General features: G+C 38.8%; 1 protein-coding gene across 3 annotated transcripts in view; it reads left to right on the forward strand.

Moving 5' to 3' along the window:
* ATP13A4 (ATPase 13A4) overlaps positions 1-24,972 on the forward strand; it is a 126,432-nt gene that overhangs the window by 77,853 nt on the left and 23,607 nt on the right. For all 3 annotated transcript variants that reach the window (XM_059163121.1, XM_059163122.1, XM_059163120.1), the window contains exons 10-22: positions 547-717; positions 1,788-1,945; positions 2,578-2,766; positions 5,161-5,222; positions 8,193-8,343; positions 10,118-10,204; positions 10,436-10,589; positions 11,755-11,866; positions 16,632-16,756; positions 20,853-21,016; positions 21,832-21,954; positions 23,167-23,246; positions 24,709-24,751. In XM_059163121.1, the coding sequence (XP_059019104.1) occupies positions 547-717; positions 1,788-1,945; positions 2,578-2,766; positions 5,161-5,222; positions 8,193-8,343; positions 10,118-10,204; positions 10,436-10,589; positions 11,755-11,866; positions 16,632-16,756; positions 20,853-21,016; positions 21,832-21,954; positions 23,167-23,246; positions 24,709-24,751 (1,619 nt within the window). The remainder of the gene's footprint in view (positions 1-546; positions 718-1,787; positions 1,946-2,577; positions 2,767-5,160; positions 5,223-8,192; positions 8,344-10,117; positions 10,205-10,435; positions 10,590-11,754; positions 11,867-16,631; positions 16,757-20,852; positions 21,017-21,831; positions 21,955-23,166; positions 23,247-24,708; positions 24,752-24,972) is intronic.

Genomic DNA, 24,972 nt, shown 5'->3' on the forward strand with positions numbered 1-24,972 from the left:
TCTGCTTGACTGATTTCACTCAGCATAATCTCTTCCAGTCCCATCCATGTTGCTACAAAAGTTGGGTATTCATCCTTTCTGATGGAGGCATAATACTCCATAGTGTATATGGACCACATCTTCCTTATCCATTCATCCGTTGAAGGGCATCTTGGTTCTTTCCATAGTTTGGCGACTGTGGCCATTGCTGCTATAAACATTGGGGTACAGATGACCCTTCTCTTCACTACATCTGTATCTTTAGGGCAAATACCCAGTAGTGCAATTGCAGGGCCATAGGGAAGCTCTATTTTTAATTTCTTGAGGAATCTCCACACTGTTCTCCAAAGAGGCAAACAATCTGAGGGGTTTGAAGTGGCGGGGGTGTGGGAGGTTGGGGTACCAGGTGGTGGGTATTATAGAGGGCACGGATTGCATGGAGCACTGGATGTGCTGAAAAAATAATGAATACTGTTTTTCTGAAAATAAATAAATTGAAAAAATTAAAAAAAAATAAAAGAGTGAGGGCTCCTTACCTCACAAAATGAGATGCTTGTTTTTTTATAGGAGAAAGTATTCCAGTGACTAAAATTCCACTACCCAAGACAGAGAGCTCTGAGCCCTGGAAAACGCAGAGTGAAGCAGACTATAAACGACATGTCCTCTTCTGTGGCACAGAGATTATCCAAGCCAAGGGAGCCTGTTCTGGGACCGTGAAAGCGGTGGTGCTACAGACTGGTGAGTTAGGAGCTTTTCTTTTATTTTGTTACTTTAATGAAATATTTTTGCTCCATTTGTCCAGTGCCTTAAATTTATTAAGTAAGGAATAATCTTGAGGTAATAAGCCAAATATTTTTAAATTTTTTATTTTAAGTGTGAATTGTACTATGGCATATGCCGTTTTAGTAAAAATAATACTGATAACAATTACTATTTATGTGTTTTGAGGTTTATAAACTATTTCCATGTATCAAATCAGCACAGTAAAGATGCCTTTTTCAACTTTGTATGTAAATAGGCTGAGTTCAACACAATCCAAGCAGACTTAAAAAAAAATTACACAGCTATGCACCGACAGAGCTGGACCTAGAACCTAGATCTTTTAACCCCAAATTCCAAGTTCTTTCTAATCCTAGGCAGGGTTAGCAACTGAAAGCTTGACACTGAAAAGTATTAGAAATTAAGTCCATTGGTATTTAATGGGTCATATGGTTTAAAGTCAAGCAACGTGTGTGTGTGTGTGTGTGTGTGTGTGTGTGTGTGTGTGTGTAAATGCTCATGAGTCATTCCCTCAAAATGATGTTATACTTGGGGGTACCTGGGTGGCTCAGTCAGTCAAGCATCCAATTCTTAATTTTGGCTCAGGTCATGATCTCAAGGTAGTGAGACCGAGACCCACGTTGAGCTGGGCACTCAGCACAAGTCTGCTTGTCCCTGTCCTTCTGCCCCAACTCCACTTTCATGCATGCTGTCTCTAAAATAAATAAAATCTAAAAAAAAAAAAAAATGAAGATATGCTTGGAAAAGCTGTGCTCTGACCTCAGTGCGGTGGTTTCCTTGCCCTGGAATGCATTGAAACTGAAAGTAGAGAGAAGAAAGATCAGAGAGGAATAGGCTCAGAAATAGGTGTGGGGAGATATTTCCATTCCAGCACTCAGCTATTTTCCAAGTTATCCTTTAATAGTCCTTGGGCTTAAGCACTGTTTAAATATCTCTAGAGAAAAACGAAGGCCATGTTGAGGCTTAGAAGAGCACTAGCAGGAGGATATGTCATCCTGAGAATGTGGAGTGTGTGTTTGTTACTCCAGGATTCAACACTGCAAAAGGTGACCTTGTGAGATCCATTCTCTACCCGAAGCCAATGAACTTTAAGCTCTACAGGGACGCCATCATGTTCCTCCTGTGCCTTGTGGGGACAGCAACCATCGGGATGATCTATACTTTGTGTGTCTATGTGCTCAGCGGGGTAAGCTGCTTTTGTTCTTTTACTACATGCACACATACACTTGTCTATGTATAATTTACACTCTGTGTGTTAACCTTAATCTCAGCCATGGTTTACAAACCTGGGAAACAAAGTCGAACACTGAAACCTGCACATACACTCACAGTTCCCCAATATGAAAGACTGATCACTAAGTAATATCATAAAAATAAGATCCAGAGGGACAAAACACCGTTTATTGAGCTACCAACATGCCTCTTATCTGGTACACTTCTACTTATGCTATTTTTTCATTTTCAATCTGAGAATTTATTTATCCCAATAATGTAGTGTTTTATAGTTATTAAATAAGGAATTTAAAATAAAACCCAGATACCCAATGTCGGTGATGTCATGGCAGATTTATACATTGTTCTCTGCTGGTCGTAGTATGAAGCATTACAAACTTTTTCATTGGAGTATGAGAGCCATACTCTTTGACCCTCTTTTATCATTTCTGGGAATTTGACCAAAAAAGTAAAAACAAACAAAAAAACAAAAAAAAAAAAAAAAGAAGAAGAAGAAGAAGAAGAAGAAGGAAAAAAAAAGCCATCTGCACCATGCTGTTCAGGACTGCTTTACCTGTTAATGCTGAAGAGAGATTTTTGTCCCAGGAACCTCCAGAGGAGGTGGTGAAGAAAGCCCTTGATGTCATCACAATTGCAGTGCCTCCTGCTCTGCCTGCTGCCCTGACCACGGGCATTATCTATGCCCAGAGGAGGCTGAAGAAGAGAGGCATCTTTTGCATCAGTCCACAGAGGATCAATGTATGTGGACAAATAAACCTCGTCTGCTTTGATAAGGTATGTGAAAGTCATCCTCGTGCCCATCACCATTTTATCATTATTGTCATCTGGTGCAGGTTCTTCTTACTCTTCTGGGGCAGGAAGCAGAGGACCTGGCATTGGACTTTATTTTTTTCTCTGGTTGGGTGTGTGATCTAGGAAAGGCACATCTCTTGGACTCTCAGATGCTAGGGTTTAGAGGAGGGAGAATAGATACAGAATAGTGACTCTTTTACAGTCCTTTCAGCTCCAATATTCTATAAAACACAGTTAATGAAAATAGCATTCTGTCCCTCCTGGTCAAAGCCCCATACAAAGAACAAAACTGAAACCCTTTACTATGGTACCTGCTGTATCCCTAATGCTAAGAATATTGCCTAGTGTATAGTCAGTGCTCAATAAATGTTTATTGAATTAATGAATGAGTAAAAAAAAAGAAGAGTTTATATAACTGTGTTTTACTCGGTTAATTGGACTTGGTTATAGGAAAACCCCAATCAAATTCTTACTGGATTTTCGCATCTGTTGTATATTGCTTAAAATTATCCTTATTTGCCAGGTATTCATAACCAGCCTCTTAATCTATCTTCTCTTGAATGTATTGTTTTGGTCTGTGTCTGTACTGATTGAGGGTGGGAGTTGTGAGGGGGAAGATGGAGAAGATGGGCTGTTTCGTGCCCAGGTCTTCATTTGTAAAGATGACTGATGCCTGCAGAGAGAGGTCATTGCCTTCGAAAAAAGTTTAACCTTACTCACAGTTCTCCTGGTAAGGAGAGACACTCACAGTTTGCCATGTGGGGCCACAGGAGGAATCTCAGTCTTTGATTAGATACCAAAACAGGAGTGAGAGGAATGCTTGGGCCATGGTCTTTATTGGGATTTCTCCAGGGAAGGCAAGTCAGGCCATAGCTTATGATTGGTTACTTTGAATGATTTGGATGAGCTTTGGGCTATAGGGTTGTCTCTGGCACTTGACCCTGGGATGATGAAGGCAGAGAACTATTGCCTCCCGAGGAGGAAGGGCCAGGTAGAAGATTGGTTAGTTCACACGTCAAACACATGCTGAATTCCTTGCTACCTCTGTAAGAATTAGCCAACCCCAGAGAAGCAGTCTTTCCTTAGAAAGGTTTTAAGATGTCAAATCATGATAATATAGATAGAGAAAATTAATGTGATTCAAGGATTTTAGAGGCAGGTGGACATGGGCACACAAATGGATTCAGGAAAGCAATAAGGCTTATGGTTCTGGCCAGAGCAAGACATTAGTAATGGCACCTTTAACTTCTGGCTAAGAAATTCATACATACTCTTTAGGGAGTGGGGAAACTTTGAGGTGTTTTTTGGTTTTGTTTTTGTTTAATTGTTGTTCTCTTTTTTTCTTAATTTATTTTTTATTGTCACAAAATGTACATTAACCATTTTAGCCATTTTTAAGTGGCTCGAAGTACATCACCACTGTCCAACTTGAGAATTTTTCCATCTTTCCAAACTGAAACTCTGTGCCTATTAAACAGTACCTTGGGGGTTTTGATGACAGAGAATTAAGGGGATCAGAGTGGTATTATATAATTACTAGAATCTCTGAGTGATCTACCAAGATCAGAAGGTTAACATGGCTTTTGCCAGCATCTCAGTATTATTTTGTGATCAAACTAGCATAACAGAGAAGGCTGTTCTATTGTTGGGATCATCTCCTCCTTGCACCCGGCAAAAGAAGCAGGGAAAGACCATTAGGACATGAATTTGAATAAAGTAAGTAATAATTATGAGTAATTATCATTACAATTTGGTCCTACTCTATGTCAGACATTAAGTTAAGCACTTTGAATTACCCCATTTGATGTTCATAGCAACCTTATTTGATTATAAGCCTGTTACAGGTAAGGGCTCTGATGTTCAAACGGATTAAATGATTTGCCCAGGTTATACAGCTGGTGTCGGAAATGAACCCAAGCTCTTCATCGTTATCCTGCCATGAGAGAAATATCAATAAGAACCTTTTTTTTAAAGTGTCAAATAGCAAACCATCTGTTTAGAGCAGGGACAAATTCTATTTCCATTACTTATTTATGATGACATACTTTTTATCTTCTGCTAGGTGAGCCTTCTTACAGGCTGACCGAAACTTTCTCCATCCATTTAGTCTACCATTAGATCCTCAAACCAGCGTCTGGAGTAATAAGGCAGATACTGCTTTCTTCCTTTTATCTCCAGCTTGGCCAGACAACCGGTGTGAGCTCATCAAACCTTCTGCCTGGGACCCCAGGCACCCGCTTCGTTGTGCCTTTCCTTGAAGTGCTGATCTCAGTAATGTGTTCGTGACATATACTTCCCTGTTAAAACATACCTCATGGGTTGTCACTATACGGCTGTGGACTCTTCAGAGTAAACCGAGTGCTTGTTTTTGTTTAGACAGGCACCTTAACAAGGGATGGTTTGGATCTCTGGGGAGTTGTGCCCTGCGATAGGAGTGGGTGAGTACCCTGGACCGAATGCATTCGCATTTCTCTTTCTCCAGAGAAAATATTTTCTCTTGAAAATTAATAATGAAGACATTTTGACTTTGACTTTGGAGCAGTGGTTGCAATAGTATCTTCATGGAATTTCTCTTTTTGAACACTTCCAAGTCTTCTTAAAACATACATATCTCCCTCCACCACCCCCTGCCCTGTGCCACTCACAAACCTAGGAGATGGAGGGGTTTCAGGTCCTTGCTAAAATGTAATTTGCAAAAAAAGTTAAAAAAATATATAATGTACTTTGCTGTCATCATTTTAGCCAGGGGCCGAAGTTGACCCCTGGGTACCTCTTTGGAGAATACCAGGACCCTGTCCCTTCGGGAAGTACGTTTCTTGCACAAACTGAAACCTTGAGGTGTGCCAGGAGGAAGAATGCTGCATGGATCTGGGTACACTGAGCTGCAGGAAGAGGAACATCTGTGGAGCCATAGCACTTATTTTCCCTGGTACTGTAGTTCTGGAAACTCCACCTTTTGGTTGCCAGAAACTCCTCCTGTCTGGCCAGAAAAGACTCATTTTTTAGCAATTTTCAGCTCCTGGTGGTAAGGTTGGCACAGCTCTCTTGTGTGGCCCTCTTGTGGCCATGGCTGACTTTGCAGCCTTGGCTGCTTTTTCTCGCCACTACCTTCACTTGGGATCAGGAAACATTTGACATTTACATTTTTTTTTTTTTTTTTTTTTTTTAATGAAAGTGTTTCCCTTTCACACTTAGCAGCTTTCGCCGCAAAAACATATATTACTAAAGGGTACATTATGGTTCTTCTTCGCTATGCAGATGACTTAGAATTTTCTCATAAAAGATTTGAATTACATGTGTTTAATACATTTTCATATTAAAATATTATTTATAGACCTCTTTCCGGGATTAAAAAATAAACCTTGGTGTTTCTAGCCACTTACGTTCACAAAAGAAACCTCTTCTAAGTATTAAACATTCTAAAGTTCTTTCCATTTTCTCTCAAAGAGAGATTTAGTTATATACCTAGTCATCCTGTTAACTAGTGTGTTTCTACCTCAGCTTCTACAAAAAAAAAGTATGCATTTATTCAAATATGCAAACATCCAGAGAGCCGTTTCTTTTTTTTTTTTTCTAAAGCTTTTATTTATTTATTTGTCCGAGTGCGCACAAGTAGGCAGGGTAGCAGGCAGAGGCGGAGAGAGAAGCAGGCTCCTTGCCAAGCAGGACCCTGGGATCATGACCTGAGCCGAAGGCAGAGGCTTAACGACTGAGCCACCCAAGTGTCCCAGCAGTGTTTTCTTATTTACATTTGTGCTCCTAGTGCTGTGGCATTATACCAGGTACATACAGCACATGTATAACAAATGTTTGTTTCATTTATTTTTTATTTATTTATTTTTAATATTTTATTTATTCATTTGACAAAGATCACAAGTAGGCAGAGAGGCAGGCAGAGAGAGAGGAAGGGAAGCAGGCTCCCTGCTGAGCAGGGCTTGATCCCAGGACTCTGGTATTGTGACCTGAGCTGAAGCAGAGGCTTTAACCCACTGAGCCACCCAGGCACTCCAAATGTTTGTTTAATTTAAAATGAACTATGTTCTATTTTTTAAATACTTTTCTACTTTTTGAATTGACATCATCTTATCTATAAAACTTTCGATTTCTAAAAGCAGCTTGTCAAATTTAAATAAAAATAATTGATATAATGTTTAGGTTATGGACTAATTAATTAGGTCTGCCACTCTTTCTTCCTCCATTCCTTCTTTCTCTCAAAAAGGTCAAAGTTGGCTTTAATGATTAAAAGGGAAGTTTAAAATTTGAAAAATATAATAACAAAGAATACCGATTCAATATTAGGTAAGAAATAGCTATCTGACTTATAGGCTATTAAGTATCTTCTTGTAAGAGGTAAGCTCGTCTTTAATAATTCTTATTTTTTCCCCAAAGACTTGCCTAATGTGCCAGCTACTTCCAGAAGACTGCCTGAGGCTATTTGAGTGGGATCAATCATAAACATTCAAATAAGAATATGAAGACAAGGATGAGAGAGAGTTCTATTTATTTGTTGTGTAAACCAGGGTTTGGCCCATCCTCAGGAGCTCAGAAACACAGATTCAGAATTACACAGTGATGAGAGTGTGTGTGTGCTATCTTAAAAACAAGATCCTCCCCCACCTTATCTGTGTTTGCTTTCCAGCATGAGCTTAAGCTTCTGTGTTAATCACATTGCTGGTGATTGCTTAATGTTTGCTGAAATACTAGGGAATGTGTTGAAAAGCACTAGGATAACTTGAACTTTTGATATATAATGATAGGTACAATCAACAGGGTCAGTAATCAGCCAAGATGTTTTTGAACTTGTAGGGAAGCTTGAATGAGAAAGCCAGGAAGAAATATGGCTGAATTATGAGATAACACTGTGATATGGTTGCTTTCAAGAAGAAAAGACTAGAGCAACCTTAGGCCATATTTAAAGAATTGCAATGTTCTTATCATCAGAAATAATAATCTGAACCTGGAGACTGCATTTGAAGGCAAACTATGGCCAATACAAACTTTCCCAATGAAGAACAATTAGGATGGTGAGAGGTCTAAAATCTGCACATTGGAGGCACAGCTAGAGGTTCCTGTGTAGCCCCAGTGGAAGAAACAATAATAGGGATATGCTTCAAACTAAGGGTGATACTTCTAGTTTTTTTCTATACCTCTGGAACTAAACTAGTGGCAGAGAAAGAACAGGGAAAAGAAAGACCTTGAAAGAACCCAGAGACCTTTCTCATACTTGCTGAACTTATATAGAAGAATGATGGCTAGATGAAGCACTTTTAATCTGGGGTTGCGGATTGGAGAATGGGTACTAATGTAACAAACCATGCTAAATTAATTTTTAAATGGATATTTACTTCCAGAAGCTCCATTGTGGCATGGAGGGAGAGGACTGAAGCCCCTTTTCTTTTCTCCTTTAGCTTCCAGGAAATACACAGCTTTGCCTCGGGCAGGTCTTTGCCATGGGGCCCGCTGTGTGCCGCCATGGCCAGCTGCCACTCTCTGATCCTTCTCGATGGGACCATCCAAGGAGATCCTCTGGACCTCAAGATGTTTGAAGCCACCACCTGGGTAAGACCCTGCTCTTCACAGAAGCTCAGAAGCATCTTCAATGCCAGGACAACACAGATTCAGTACTTATAAGTGTGAGGTTTACAATAAAGAGTGGCGTGTGGTAGTGACATGCAAACTAATCTAAGCCTGTTTTCCACACCTGTACAATATGGCTAATAATATTATCTCCATTGTAGGGTTATTGTGAGCATTAAATAGAATGATGCATTTAAAAAAAAAATCCCTGGTAGTGTGCTTGGACTATTACAGGTTAATAGGATTAATGTAATTATGATTATTATATATCTTCCCACTCTTGAGACAATATAATTATTGTATAATTATTTTCCAACTCTTGAGCAAGGTCTGGTTTTAAAGTTTTCTAGAATGTGGGGATTAGGAAACAGCACTGTCTTCTGTGCTTAGGATAACCCATTGTTCCCGAAAGTTTTATTCTTATTCATTAAATATTGATTTTATTTCCAAAGCTAAAAACAAGAGAAAGGGAAACCATGAAAAAACTTTTGTTGCGACTTCGAAGGAGATTTAAGAACAAATGGTGTAGTTCAGGACTTCCCAGTTCTGGTTCTGGTTTTGTTCTGTAGTCTGGCTTCCCAGTTCCAGTTTCGGCTCTATTCTACTTGACCCTGTGAAGTCAGCTCTCTTGTTGGGCCTCTGGCTCTCATGACCTTAAAACGACCGGGCTGAATTAGATCAGCAGTGTTCTTATAAAGCAGACAAAACAAAACAAAGCAACCAAACTGAAATCTTTTCTTAAAAGGAAACTGTATTTGCATAGCTGTCTATCACACCCAGTGCTCATCTCAACCTGATGTACTATATGGTGGCTAACTGAATATAGTAATAAAAAAAAACTACAAAAATTATCTTTCTTCACACACAAAAAGGAAAACTTATTCAGAAGTATTCTATAAAACACCAACAGTTGGAGTTGCTGTGGTTGAGTATCACATGAAGTACGGGAAGCGCCTTCCATCTACTTAGCCACAAGCCCACCCCCACCCCCTGCATCCTGGTGCAGCTCTAGACCCCTGTGATACATGGGTTAGCCCCCCTGAAGGAGGCAATCTCTCGAGTCCCTTCCAGTTCCTGTGCGGCACGGTTCTGTAGCAGGCCGAGGTAACCTTGCCAGTCCCCCATCCTTCCTAGGTTACTGTTTCTGTATCTTTAAGTAGGAATTACAATTTCCTGTCTGAGATTTTTTTTTTTTCAGCTGCTGGCTGATATGATTACAAAGCATTTTGACATCTTTGGGTAAAAGGTTCCTTTGACTATAATTTAGGGTTATTATTTCAGCAATGACTGAGTGTTTACTGAACACTAGCCATGCCCATCACAGTCTCTGCCCTGCCTGGCCCTGAGGACTATTGATTTAAGTTAGATAGAGAGGGAAGGGCAGGAACAGCTTCAAACTTTAGGAAAACAAAGACCCTTGCACACAAGTCTGGCTCTTCATGCTCACTATTTTCAAGTTAAGCTCTTCAGAAGTGGAGAATGAAGCTTTATGCAGCACATTCCAACAGAGAAAGCAGGATAAATTGCATGAATAATTCAGAAGTATCTGCCCTTCAAGTTCTGCTGTATTTCCAATGCACTTTTTCCCCCCGTGGTGAAATAAGTCTAGTTCACCTCCATCTGGCTGAGGGAGGAGATACCGAGAGTACATTGAGGTGGTCTCAGGATTTTCTCAAGGGGTGAATTTGAGCCTGGTATTAGTGGATGATGAGAAATAAATAAATCTTTACAACAAAATATCCCATTTGTGAAATAGGAGATGGCTATTTCTGGGGACGATTTCCACATCACAGGAGTGCCAGCACATGCCATGGTAGTTAAGCCCTGCAAAACAGCCAGCCAGGTAAGACTTGCCTGCTATCTACTCCATAATGCTCAAACTTAAAGGGAAAATCTCATCAAGCCTACAGTTTTGAAAGGGCACAGATATGTCTTCTTTGAATTCCGTATGTGAAAATTGCTAATACCTTGGTTCCTGTATCTGCTAAAATAAGAATAGAGGGAGGAGTAATTAATTCCTAATATCTAAGAGCTATGTTGGTATGTCCCTCTCCATTCCTCATCCCTCAACCAGGTCCCAGTGGAAGGAATTGCAATCCTGCATCAGTTCCCATTCTCATCAGCACTGCAGAGGATGACAGTCATTGCCCAAGAGATGGGGGGTGACAGGCTGGCATTCATGAAAGGTGCACCAGAAAGGGTAGCCAGCTTTTGCCAACCTGAGACAGGTAAGTGAATAGATTTGTAGTACAATTGACAAATCTGTATTTCCAGCCCAAATGTGTCTCACCAACACTAAATCTATAACTCTAATTGCCCACTGGTCATTGTTAATGTGGTGACTCAGCTGACATCCCAAACTCAATACTTATCTTTCTTGCTTCCTATATTTTCCATCTTGGTGAATGATACTACTAATTTACACTGCTACCTCTAATTTACGATTTGTCCCTGATTCCTCCCTCTCTTCATAGCCTCTGTTTTGTCAACTGCTAATCCATGGCCCTGTCACTCCATTAGCTCAGACCCTCATCATCCCTCCACAGGATCCCTTCAATATTTGGTGAATCGAACTCCAGCCCCTGGTCTCCCCTACTCTGATTCACCTTTTATACTGGGACCAGATTGGTTTTTCCACCACATACTGTAACCATGTTGCCACTTTCTTGTTTTTATTCTTCTGGTTGCTTCCCACAGGCTCCAGGATAGTCTCATACTCCTTTAGAATCATATCTAAGACCCTCATGACCTGACTCTCATCATACTTTCCAGATATGCTTTACCAGTAATGTCTTCCCCTCTTGTGCTTTCCTGAGCTGCACTCACTACTCAAGTCTTGATGTATTGTGTCTCCATGTCTGAGCCTACGGTGCTTCCTTGGTCAAAAATGCCTTTCCCCTTCCTTCATCTACCTACTTTCTGCCAGTATGATATAAGCTCCTCAAAGTGTTTCCATAGCACATTGCAATTACTTGGATCCCTTGCAATGGCAATGACCTCATTCTACCCTCAGAGACAGAGATCTATAGAGCAGGGCCTGCAGTTTAGTCTCTGCAGACTCGACACCTGACACATACATTATAGGTAGACTCTCCATAAATGTTTGTTGGTTAAACTGGAGAAAAAAGAATTACATGCTTTCCCCATCTTTTTTACATTTTCCTTCCTTCCTTCCTTTCTTCCCTCCAATGCTTCATTCTCATTTCAGTTTCACTGGATCCCAAGAGGTCAATCCTGACAACGTAATTATGTTTAGGGTTCCCACTGACTTATTTGCGTATCTTTTTAGAAGTGTGTTTTCTTGGGAAATAATCGAATTTGTTTGTAAAGAATTTCTCCACCAATACTAACTGAGTAAATGTTGCATACTAATCTTAATTATTTTCTGAACAGTACCAACTAGTTTTGTTAGCGAACTTCAGAGTTATACAACACAGGGCTTCCGGGTGATAGCACTGGCCTACAAGAAGCTAGAAATGGATCATCACAGCACTGCCCTGACAAGGTAAGTGGGAAGGATTTGATAAGGCAGAATGGTTTGCTGGGCAGTGGACTAGGCAGGGGACTGAGCAACATAGCTTGCTGGGATTTTGTGTGCATAAAGCTTGGTAAACAAGGATATAGTCATTCTTGTCCTGCTTTAATAACAAAGCTGATGTGAACACTGGGAGAATTTATGAGAAATAGCTGTATAAACTACAAAATATGTTCTAATTTGATACAAACATGAATATAACCAGTGTTTCAGAGAGTTTGAAATTATGGTTATGACCTCATTTTGAACCAAATACAAGTAGTTATTATTTTTTTAGAGTTAGTGAATTTGTTGAGTTAGTAAACATAGCATTTGTCTGAAAAAATTTCTTTTTTAAAATTTTTTTATTTTATTTTTTTTCAAAATTTCTTGATAAATACTCAACTTAATGAACAATAGAGCTTAGATTTAATGTGTGATCCAGATAATGATTTTAAGAAAGCAAGAAAAGTTACAGAGGAGCCTTTCTAGAGAAAGTTTTGATATGTAAAAAAGGAGTGCTTAAAAACTAAAATGGGCTGGAGTATTTATTAGTTCAAATTTGTTGCTTTATTTTCCATGGGTTAGAGATTACTGTGTTTATTTCGCCTCCACTGCCATGTCCAATACTGGGTGTCAGTTTCTACGGGTAACACTGCTGTGGAGATAATCAAGGCTTATTTTGTTATTTTGGATTTTAAATTTGTGAGATCTAACATAATTGTGTTCAACCCTGTCAGATTCATATTACTGTAATTATATTTTGTACCACTTCCTTTAAGATAAAATTCATATGTAATATGATCTGCACATACTCTATAAAAATAATTATAATGCCCTCTCCTATAGTAAAAATAGAAGCAAAAGTACAATTCTTGACAAAAAGTAATAATTCAGTATTTGCTCTGCTGACTCCAGCAAATCAAACTGAAGCAATATACTCTTGCACCTGTGTGTAGAATCATGAGGCGGGGGGGGGGGGTGGTTGCAACAGCTAAGAGTGCCAACTGATACAGGTGTGTTTACATATTGAAATCTCAAATACCACCAGCAGTTGTGCTGTCAGTGAGATGACTCTGAAATAGTTACAAATTCTTGGTTAAACTGAATAAAACTGTATAATCTCTTTTCAATTTACATGGTAGTTACATTCCTGAAAAGTTCAACAGGATATCAAAACTGTGCAAAGATGTTTTGTGCTTATATGTAAAACACGGCAAGGGGAAGTATATTCGTTTAAAATAATATTAGTAGTATTAGGTATATTTTAATAATACAGTATACTATATACTGTAATAATGCTACAATATAAACTGTATAAGCCTATGCTGGTTTAGGAAAGTATAAATGATATTTTTATGTCCATGAATGTCCTGTAAAATATTCGAAAGGCATGTGGGATGCAGGGGAATTCTTTACTGTGCATTGATCATTGCAGAAAATCTTTGATAGATGCCTGAAAATTTTCCAAAATGTCCTCTAGAGGCAGTACCACTCCTGCTGAGAATCATCCAAATGCCCCAACTCAGTCATTTTGTGAATGGGCAGAGTCAAGTAGCACATTGAAAATCCCTGAGTATTGGATTCCTGTGACCACCTTAGACTGACCCTCAAAACTTGGGCTATTACAACTCTGGGTATTTACTGTAACTTAATCAATACAAGCCATTCACATACTCAAGTCAGAGAGCTACAAGTGAACTATGAGATTGGATGTCACATTTTAAAGAAAAGAAATTTTGGGTCTAGGATAGACCAGAATTGGGAATGGAACTTTGTTTCTTGAGAACCTGTTGACAGATATATATCAGGACTCTGGCTACCATGCTGCTGCTTCTGATTATTATAATAAAATATTTGCATATCTACACATTTCAAAATAATGGCTTTGGGGCTGCTGCAGATAACAAAGCACTAATGGTGAAGGCACATAAGCCGTAGGGAATGGTACAGAGGAGAGTACACGGCCTGGCTAACAACACTGAAATTCCAACTTTTTCAAAGTCTGGTAATATCTAAACACTTCTAGGATCTCATAGGATCTAATCTTAGGTTGTTGCTTTGCCCCCCATGTGCTAAAGCCACCGCACCACTACATCTATCCCTAGCTAAGCTAATTTACCTAATTACCTTTGCTAATCCTTAATTAGAGCAGAACAATCTTTCTTTCGAGGGGGATGTGTGTGCGAGTGTGTGTAAGTTTACTCAAAGTGCTTTCAGCACTGATATTATACTTTCTTTGAGTGTTCTTGGCCCACTTTTTGCATATTTCAGCCTTTGCATGGATTTTAAGAACATGAAGTGTAATTTCACAGATGACAATGCTTCTTTCGTGTTACAGTTCCGATTCTTTATTATTTTTGGATGTTTCAGGAGGATGTATGATATCTGTGCAGAAGCAGGACAAGATAGAATAGTGATTCCAAGTTGCAGACCTTGAGATCCCTCAAGGGACCACTTCTCTACTTCTTGGTTATTTCTTTACTTCATATTGAACTTCATGAAAAGAAGGATCATGTAGTGTTAGAGCTAGAAGAGATCTTGGCAATCCATTAGTTTTACCACCTTCTTTCACAAAATAAGAAATAGATGACCAGACAATGAAAGTGATTTGCCCATGGCCATACAGCAAGATAGTGGCAGATCTGGGATTAGAAGTATAGTCTCCTGATTATTTTATATTGAATCCTATGAACACCATGTGCCAGAGGAACCAGAAATAGGAGTGCCAAGTAGGTTGCAGAGTATGTCAGATGGTAGACCCTGTGGCCATTTTATTGACCCAGTCTGATGCCTTGTGGTTGACTTATGTCATATCATGTCATATCATATCATGTCCTTGGATACAAGGGCCACTAGAAAGATTGGAGGACCTCAATCAGGGATGAACTAAGTTATCATTCAAAGAAGAGCTCAAATCTCTTCTGTTTCAGGAAAGTTCCTCCAATCACTCCACCTAAAAATGATTATATTTTCCTCTCTGACTCCATAGGACAATTATCTGTACATCATGGTTCTTTTCTCAGCCTTCTATACAACTAAGGTGATCAAGTCTAATGTTGTCCTGTTGGTTGAACATGAAATCTTTGGAGTTAGGGGCTATTGTAGTTTCTGCCTATTCTCTCTGCCTTGCCTTTTCCTTAGTCCTGTTCCTTTCACCTAATTAGGTATTTAGTAAATGGTCAATCACTTGACAGACTGGCTTTGCTTTCTATAAAACCCTCTGACAGCAAAATTTCTGAAAAAGGAAATAAATTTTCCTAGACTGCCTATCAAAAAAATGGTCACATCAGACACCAGAGCACTTCAACTTAGGGTACCCTGTCTGAGCACTTCCTCTGTGCTGGGCACCACATGCATGTTGTTGAGCCGATCGATCATCGAACCAGGCAAGCTAGTCCTCAAGTTGTTGAGACAGATTAGATAACAAAGAATGGTGAGTGATAAAGGAACAAATAAAATGCATACTATCCTGAGGCAGAGGTAAGATGCAGAGGGAGCTATTTTTTCTACCTGGGGAGGTTTTTATGGGGAAGCACATGTGAAGTGGCTCTCAAAATATAAATGGGAAGTTTAAATGGCAGATCACAGGGGAACTTACAACCTTCTCCATGAAATAAGAAAGAATGTCTTACGGCAGTCTAGAGCAAATGTTTCGAGATGGTTGAGTACAGAGCATAGCCATGGTGGCTGGGTCACCTTGTCTGGACGTTAGGGTAGTTGAAGAATTTAGTGATAGAGAAAGCTGAAAAATTAGTTTGGAACCAGATTACACAGAGACTTAATTCCAGGTTCCGAAGAATGGGGAGTTCCTGGGGTGAGTAGTGCAAACTCTGCCGACTTCCTTCCAGCCATTCTGGTGGAGATGTTAGTGGTGTCTTAGGAGCATGACTGACTTTAGCCCCTGCCCCTGGCTGACGTGAGGCCCAGCATTGAGACGCCCATGGCAAGCAAGGCCAGGTGCTCTCCTGGGTGCTGCTTTCATTCATATTTCAGCCAGAATTAGGCAATACTGGTGTCTTGCCCTTGTGTCTGCTAGAGAGGTCTGGGTCTCAGATAAATGAATCATGGGAGAATTTTTGGGTCCCTGAAAGGTACCCCAATATTACTCCCCTGCACTTAATTCCATGAAATGTCTTGGTGATGGTCTTGTGATTAGGAGCCTCAGAGGCCCCACTTCCTTGCAGAAACATTCACACTTTATGCAAAAGAGCAATGCTGCCTGTCTGCAGAGGGAGGAAGGGAAGGGAGGAGAGAGAGGGCTGTGTTTTGAGCTTCATATCTCCTGGGGTTGAAAGAGTATTACTTATAGGCCTGGATTCTGGAGAAATTGGCATTTTGTTTTCTTGTTCTTGAGCCTCACTTAACTTTGTACGATGTTCAGTACCAGAGCTAGAACTCCTCCCAGGTGGTTGCTAACAGGTGAGGTGCTGGAAATCAGACTAGTCACAGCAAAGAAAGAAGACTTTGAATCATTTGATTCATTCTCTATGAAAGTTAAAGCAAATATTTCACTTAATAAATACTCTCTTTTCCAATTAATTCAGTCAGAGTAAATGTCTCGGTGCCCTTCCTGTCCCCTCCTGTCTTCTTTCTGGGTATTTCCTGGCATGTATGTAGTAGTTAAGGAATGGTGCTTACGCAGGTGAGTGGGAACCATTCTGACAGGAACTTATTTGCGTTTGTTTTTCTTTTGCTTCCCCAAAGAAAGACCACAATGTGCTATTTCTGCTCATTTATATGTATATATTTCCAGGGACAAAGTAGAATCAGACCTGATATTTCTGGGATTGCTGATCTTGGAGAATCAGCTGAAGGACGAGACAAAACCTGTTCTGGAAGAACTCATCTCAGCCCGGATAAGGACTGTAATGGTCACAGGTATAGAGCAATATATATGTGAAAACAGAAAGAATTTGATGCGGAAATAGGCAAGATTCACTCATCTCCTAAATAGTGTTGACAACCTCCTGTGGGTTGGACACCATTCTAGGTACTGGAGATTGGCAACAGAAAATGCAAAGTTACTGTTTTCACCAAGTTTCTATTTAGGTGAGGTGAGATAGAAAATCAATCAATCAGGCGAGCAAATAAGCAGCTAGCTTTAAGAGTTATGAGGTACATGAAACAAAACAGAATGATATGGTAGGTAAAGTGTGTCTGACTGGCTAATATATATGTGGTATCCGCTCAGAGAGGGGTCATTTGGGATAACACCTGCCTGATAAGAAGATGTGAGCCATGCAAAGATGGTGATTTTTGTTAAATGTTAGAGGAAGAGAAATGTTCAGTCAGTGTGGTCTGCAAACTACACTGAAGGCCCATCAATAATGAGGTCTATTATTCCGGTAGTAAAAACTGCTATACCCGTACTTCTTTCAAACCCCAAATCACACAAACAGGAAAGGGGTGAGAAAGGATCATGCAAGAGCAGTGTGTGGAATTTCTTAATGAATCCTTCTAAGTGGAACTGATGATGTCTTAATGCATTCATTTGTTTGAGTGTGTGCCTTTCTTCCCCTGATTTTACGTCCAATGCATTTAAATTGTGATAATTGTGTCACCAAGATTACCCCACCAGAGCCCATATTCCCCAGCCCACTTTCCCTGAACCCAATGTCACTGCAGAGAACTCTAGGATACTTCTACTTTCCCCTCTGTACTTCTCCATCTTCCATTCTATTACCGCAATCCAAGAGACTTTAGGATCACTTTTACTCTATCCCTTTTTAGTCCCTCAATCCAATGTCTAGGCATTGCTGAATTAATTAACTACTTCGGATTCCCCTTAGGTTATGACCCTTCTGTTTCAAAAATATTTATTTAGCACTTATTTGACACATTCTCACAATCTATCCTTAGTATTGAAATGAAATACATAATTCTGTACACTACCTCTTCTCTTCTGCCCTCACGTAGGAATTTCTGTTCTCTTTCTTGGCTCACTTGGTTAAATATTTTTCCCAAGACTTGTCCTTGGATAGGATGGAAGGGTAATATGTTCTCTTAATTCTTACATATCTCAGATATCTTTCTTCACTCTGACAGGTGAATGATATCTTTCCTGGGTATAGGATTTAGGGTTATAGTTTTTTTTTTTTTTTCTTAATGATCTCAGATGTTATTACAAGCCTAACGTCTGTCCACTGTAGTTAATTTGTTCTCTTCCCTATATAATCCTTTTCTTTAATTCTGGAGTTTAGAAATGCTACCGGGGTATGTCTATATGTTTATCTTTTTACATTAATTGAATATGGAACATAGTGAGCCTTTTAATCTATCTTCTTCCTGTCAGGAAAATCTCTTCTACTGTTCATTTAATTATTGCCTTTGTTTTGTCTCCTCCTTTTTCCCTTCTGGAGTTTCTGTTGTTCACATGATAGGCTTCCTGGATCTATCCTCGTAGTCTCTTATCTTTTTTCTTGTGATTCTGTATTTGTTATAATTTTGCTTTGTGTTTAAGATTTTTTTTTTTCTTTTGTATCCAATTTTTCCAAAGCACAAACTCAGGTTCCAAAAATGACCATTATTACCTCTTAAGTGTTAAGTTCTGAAATCATGTTTTGGGGCAGTAATGGCCCTTAAAACCTTTTTTGTTTTGGTGGTGGTGGGGAGAGAGGAAGGCACATTTGAGTTTTTTTTAAGTGCATTCCTTATTTTTAATGTTCTAATGCAGGTTTCATCTATCTTCAACAACTACTCTATTTTGACTTTCATGTGTTCTGGTTGTTCTCCCTGATCTTTTCTTGTTTAGCTTCTGGGATTTCTTGAATAGTTTGTTATATTTCTCTGTCAGATGATTGAGGCTCAGACCTGGGCTGAATCTCCCAAACAGTTGAACTTCTAGGGTGGTGGATAACAAAATGGTCTTGTGTTGCAAAGCAGCCAAACTCTTGGTGACTTGCTAAGGCATGTGGTGAACTCTTCTTAGGGCTCAGGGTTCCAGCCTCAGGGTAGATAGAGAAGCTCTCACCCATTAATTAGCTCTTCTGGAGATTCTCGTAAATACTTTGGTAGAAATCTGAAGAAAGCCATTTCAGGGATAGTCAGCCAGGTGTTACGGTATTTATTGTTCAGTGGTTGCTCCAAGAATCACAACATCTGTACCTACCCTTTCAAGAAGACTTACAAACATAAAAGTCCTCTGTCTTTTTCTCTTTTATGTTATAGTTGCCATGTATATGCAACAAATTATCTTAGATAAGTAATAAGACATATCTAAGAATGTCTTTATTTCTCTTTATTTCTGAATGATTCTTCCACTAGCTATAGGAATCTGAGTTGACTGTTCTCTCTTCAGCACTTCAAGAATATTCCACTGTCATCTTTCTTCCATGATTTTTGATGAGAAATCTGTGATAATTCAAATAATCATTCCCTAATATATAATATATTGTTTTCTCTATCTGTTTTTAAGATATTTTCTTTATCTCTGTTTTTAGAAGTTTGATTATAATGTTTTTGGGTATGGTTCTCACTGAGTTTATCTTGCTTGAGATTCACCAAACTTCTTAAATATATAAATTTAAATCTTTTACCATATTTGGGATTTTTTCTGTTTCACTTCTTCAAAAAAAATTTTTTTTTCCTGTTCTCATTCCTTTCTCCTCTCCTTCCTGGACTCTAATGACATGAATCTTGTTATGCTTCCATCTCTGTTCTTTTGTTTTTAAATTTTTCTCTCTGTTTTTCAGATTGCATAACTTCTTTTTTTGTCATCTCCATTCTGCTCTTGGGAGCATCCAATGAATTTTTTATTTCAGTTATTATATTGTTCAATTTTGAAGTAGTCATTTGGTTTTTACTTACGGAGTGTATTTTTTTTTTTTTACTTGAGAACTTCTATCTTGTCATTTATTTTAAGAGCACTAACCTTCACCTCATGGAGGAGGCTTATAAGGGCTGCTTTAAAAACATTTAGTTTTTAAAGTCCAACATCTGGGTCATCCTTGGACAAGCAAATGTTGATTTTTTTTTTTTCCCCTTGAGAATTTACTACATTTTCCAGGTTCATTTTTTTTTTTTTTTGCATGTTGAATATCCTAAACATTTAAATTATTATATTACAAGAACTTGGATCCTGTTAAAATCGTCTGGAGATTGTTGAGGCTGTTTGTTTGTTTGTTTGTTTGTTTGTTTTAGCAAGGAAAACTCTAGGATGTATGAGGTGATTAATATCATAGTTCAGTTCCTGAGGCTTTTGCTTTTCTCTGGGTTTGTTCTATGCATGCACAACTCTGAATTGAGTTCATATCCTGAGTTAGTCTTTTTGTCTATCTATCTTCTTTCTTGGGTCTGTCCCATAATTCTTCAGCCTTCAAGCTCTTCCCCCCCCCCCACCCCCCTGGTTTCTTTGGCCAGAAAGATTAACTTTCTCTTGGAGGTTTAGCTTCCTTCACAGCTCTGGGACTAGGGTTCACATTCAGGTCAAACATGTGGGAGGAAAGAGAAAAAAAAAAAAGCCAAAAATATCATCACCTTGTAGATTGTTTCTCCAGATTCAACTCTCTTCCACATTCTGCCTGCTTATGTTTACTTTTCAAAATCCTTGGATAGTTGTTTTTGTATTTTGCCCATAGTTTTCCACTGTAATCAGTGGGAGAGATAGATTTTAATGGTTTTTTTCCAGTTTGGCTGAAAGTGGAACCACGTGATAAAATATTAAATCAGTGGGGTTTTGCTTAATGTTTACCAAGCTAACAAATGATGGAGATAGATTTGAAATTCACCTTTTTCTTTTTCCTTCCCACTCTCTGGAAAAAAGTATACTGGTAGGTTATGAAGTAACCAGATGAAAAGCAAAAAGAATCACAAAAGGGATCATGAATCCATGGAGAATCAGAGTGAGAGAGACTTAGAAATTATTTATTTTCACACCTAAAATAAGTTCTGAACTCCTTACCCTAGTTTTCCAGGCCATACATGAATTGATTCTATTTATTCAACCCCATCTTGCTATACTTCTCCTTTCTTGTAGGTGACAATCTTCAGACTGCAATAACAGTGGCCAGGAAGTCTGGAATGGTTTCTGAAAACCAAAAAGTCATTCTCATTGAAGCAAATGAAACCACTGGGTCCTCCTCAGCATCTATAAGTTGGAAATTAGTAGAGGAGAAGAAACAGATTTCATATCGCAATCAGGTATACCTAAAAAACAGACCTTCTGCAATATTATGGCTCACAGTGTTGGCTGCTGAGCAGCTCTGATTGGCCAAGATGTACAGGTAACCTAGAGTCAACATATTTCTCCAAATGTCTAACACATATGCTATTTGAAGAGCTCCCATCACTTTCTCATACTGTCCTACTGAGCTTTAATGTACAGTGTTTTCCTGAGTGCTGGGAAGAATTCATTCTTTCAAGCTTTGGCTCTTGTTGGCTCTATATAAGAAAGAATGTAGTAAGCGGGACTGTGAATCTAATTTCTCATCTTCCTCTTGCTTGCTAGCCATCCCCTCCAGTCCAAAGGAGATTTAGTCCCTGGGAGTGAAACTGCTGTGTGCATTGGAAAATTAGATTATGTCTTCAGGGTGGGAAAAAAGTTTTATTCATCTATTCCCAATCTTGTCAGTATCTTATCTCCATTGTATCCTTGTGGGACAATATTAATCCTATAAGAAAACAAATTGTAAGTTCTCACTTCAGGGAGAGATTTGTTAAGCTGTAATGCTTTGTATAGTACACTTGAAATGTGTGAAATGTACTCTTTTCTGGGACTCACCACAGTCAAATCAGGATGAGAACAAGACATGAGTAAGTGTTATTCTCCTATTCACTAGAGGCTGTTTGTGCAAAGATTGATCTAGCAAAGAAAAAGTGCTTCTCTGAGGAATCAGGGCTGGAGTGTGACTCTTAAAGAGACACCAGACTGTCATCTTTTTCTTCTCTTTGATATTTTTGTGGTTCTTTACCAAATCTCTATCAAATGTCTAAAGTAATTGTGTCTTGTTTTGCAGGATAATTACATTAATATCAGGGAAGATATCTCTGATAATGACAGAGAAGGAGGTTACCATTTTGCCTTAAGTGGAAAATCTTTTCAGGTTATAAGTCAACATTTCAGCAGCCTACTACCAAAGGTAATCTCCCAGTAAAGATGCTGATGATGTCACTTACAGAACATGTTCCTAAGTAATTTCAAGCCTCTATAGATAAGATATACCTATTGAATAGATTTTTTAAAAAGGCAGATATTTTTGTTGTCTCATTTGCTACTAGATTTAAAATCAGTGAATTTGATTAGACAATTTCTTATCATCTATAGGAATAAATTATTAAGGAATTTTCCAATCATAAATATTGCTTTTGGGTGGCTGTCTTTATATTGCCATGGTGAGGGATCTCCTACTATAGCGGAAATCCAGCAATTATACAGGAAGGCAGGCCAAGAATAGAGGAATTCCATTAGGTTTTTGATAGAGAAACCTTATATAAAAGCCAGTCAAACTTAACACTTTTCTGATGAAGAACAATAGTGGGGGCAGGTAAGTATTATATATAACATGTAGACAAACTGGAAAAAGACTATATCCAGTATAATACAAAGATAAATGGTTTTTATTCTTTTTTTTTTTTTTTTTTAATTCAATTGCTTATCCTCTTAGGTACTATTTAGGAAAAAAAGAATAAAGACTTTGAGGCTGACTGAACATTAAGCTGAGTTACTGCCCAAATGAGCAGGGAATGTAGAGATCTAACACAGAAGAATTTAGACTCTATAGGATAAAGCTCAGGTGGATGAAGCTGGTATAGGTTTAATATCTCCAAACCATCAATGTTCCATAGCCCAGATTAGGTTTGGGATATTAGCTGAGTTTCAAAATTGGTCAAGTCCAGATGGTAGTTAAATCAAAGATCACAAATTGTCACTATTTCATCATTAGGCTGTTTTTCTGCTAGTTCTGAACAATTTTCTCAGAAGCAGTTACCTCTTTTCCTTTTCCTGGGATGTTAACCTCTGGATATCTCATAATTTCTGCTACTCTACTGACTCAAGATTTCATTAAGGTCTGGATTTTTTTTTTTTTTTACCATATTTTCAATGACAGCTCAGCTAAATTCCTGAAGATCATCATTTTAATCAATATTTTTATTACGTCTTTACTGATTTTTGGTCTCCTGCTCACTTATTTGATGACTAAAGTCTCAATGTCTTAAAATCAAAAAATGGACTTCTTGGAAACAAACAATTTTTGCCATTCATGGATTTTGTTACCCAGTGTTCTGAGTATTATCAATTACTTCATGTATGGCTAACTGACATGCTGCATTTTCTCTCATGTTCCTTACAGATACTGATCAATGGGACCATCTTTGCAAGAATGTCTCCTGGGCAGAAATCCAGTCTGGTGGAAGAATTTCAGAAACTGGAGTAGGTTCTTTGCCATTTCGGGTGGTATGAAGTGCCTGGAGGCATGGCAGTCAGGGAGAGTGTAAGAGGTACAGGAAGTCACCTACCTTGGCCAAGGCAGTGGTTCTTAACCTAACTATATATGACAGTCAACTCCAGAGTTTTGAAAACATAACAATACCAAGACAGTGTTGTCCAGAGATTCTGATTCAGTTGCTCATGTGAGGCTTAGACATTAGTGTTTTTTACAGATCTCCTCAAGTAAGTCAGCTGTGGATCCGGAGTTGAGAATCACTGGACCAGGACATATAGGGCATGAAAATGTAGGGTGAGAAATGAACGTGGAAGTGTAGTTTGAGTTCAGCTCCTGAGATACAATGAAAATTTAGATTTTATAAGTTATCACAGTTCTGATATAAGGTGATTTATATGGCAAGAGATTCACATAACTTTAAAAATATGAAAACATTTATATGACAGAGAATCTTTTCTGTCCTAAATCAGAAAAATTATTCTCTTCCAACACAAGGGTCTTCATTACAGAGTAAACAGTTCAATTAACGTGCCCATCATTTAGGACATTTTATTTCTTGTTAATAGAACCCATGGAGTCTTGAAAGCTTTCTTTACTTCTGGTGCTGGACCATACAGATGTAACTTCTACTCCTACTCATTCCCACTTAATCCTCCTACTTGATTCAGTCACTAGCAAGTTTCTTGATTCAGAATGCCCTGTCTTTTCCACATGGTTGACAACACAGACAGTAAATGAGTTGCCTTCATATGACAGTGTGGAAGAGAAGTATAGCCAATTCGGTAAATGCTGTGAGAACACTCCTACCTTAAAAAGCAGACTATCTATAATTTTTGTCACCAGTGAAAGCAGTCTGTATGTAACCTCAAAAAACTATCCTGAGGCAGGGATGTGTTTTCTTTCTTCAAAATCTGGGCCTGGCACTGCATTTTTTATTGAGTGACTGCTAAGATGGCAGATCTCTCCTGTTACTATTAACAGCACCAACAAGTAATTTTGTTTTGTTTGTTTTGTTTTAGAGATTATAAGGCACTCTTCCATACAGCACCTCACTGAATACGTATAACACTTTGTAGGAGAGAAAAATGATAGCCAAAATAGCCTAGTGATCAGGTCCAAAGATCTCTGTCTGGTTTCAAATCTGTTGCCCTCTTCACTGTGCCAGGGTATCACATCGTCATCTGTGAACATCCCACTTTATAGCCAACAAAGTCACTTCCTAAAACAGCGATGTTCAGGGTCTCCCTGAAATGCTTGGATTCAGGAATGGTGCACTGGACTGCTGAGTCACACTTTACTTTTAGTCAAACTAGACTCTTAGGAAAACTCCCTTACAATGAATAATCAGTTCAATTCCTCAGTAATGAAGTTCAACTTATCTTTTTATTGGAGAAATTAATAGGTAAAATTGCTCTGATATCTCTTACATTTGACATGGTTCCCTTTTAGTTACTTTGTAGGTATGTGCGGTGATGGGGCCAATGACTGTGGGGTAAGTAGCTGTCAGTGTATGGGGCCATAGTGGCACTAGGACAGACAAAGACTTACACTTGATTGTGCTTGCCTGGAGTTCTCTAGAGATAGTATCCCTGGGATATACACTACCTCCATAGTTCTTGTTGGAGAAACTGATGTAGAAGGTTTGGGAGGGTTTCAACCAAAGACACACAATGCCTTAGTGGTTGGCATAGACCAAATGAGGTAGAATATGGC

The sequence above is a fragment of the Mustela lutreola genome, chromosome 2, assembly GCF_030435805.1.
Source record: "Mustela lutreola isolate mMusLut2 chromosome 2, mMusLut2.pri, whole genome shotgun sequence".
Classification (NCBI taxonomy): Eukaryota; Metazoa; Chordata; class Mammalia; order Carnivora; family Mustelidae; genus Mustela; species Mustela lutreola.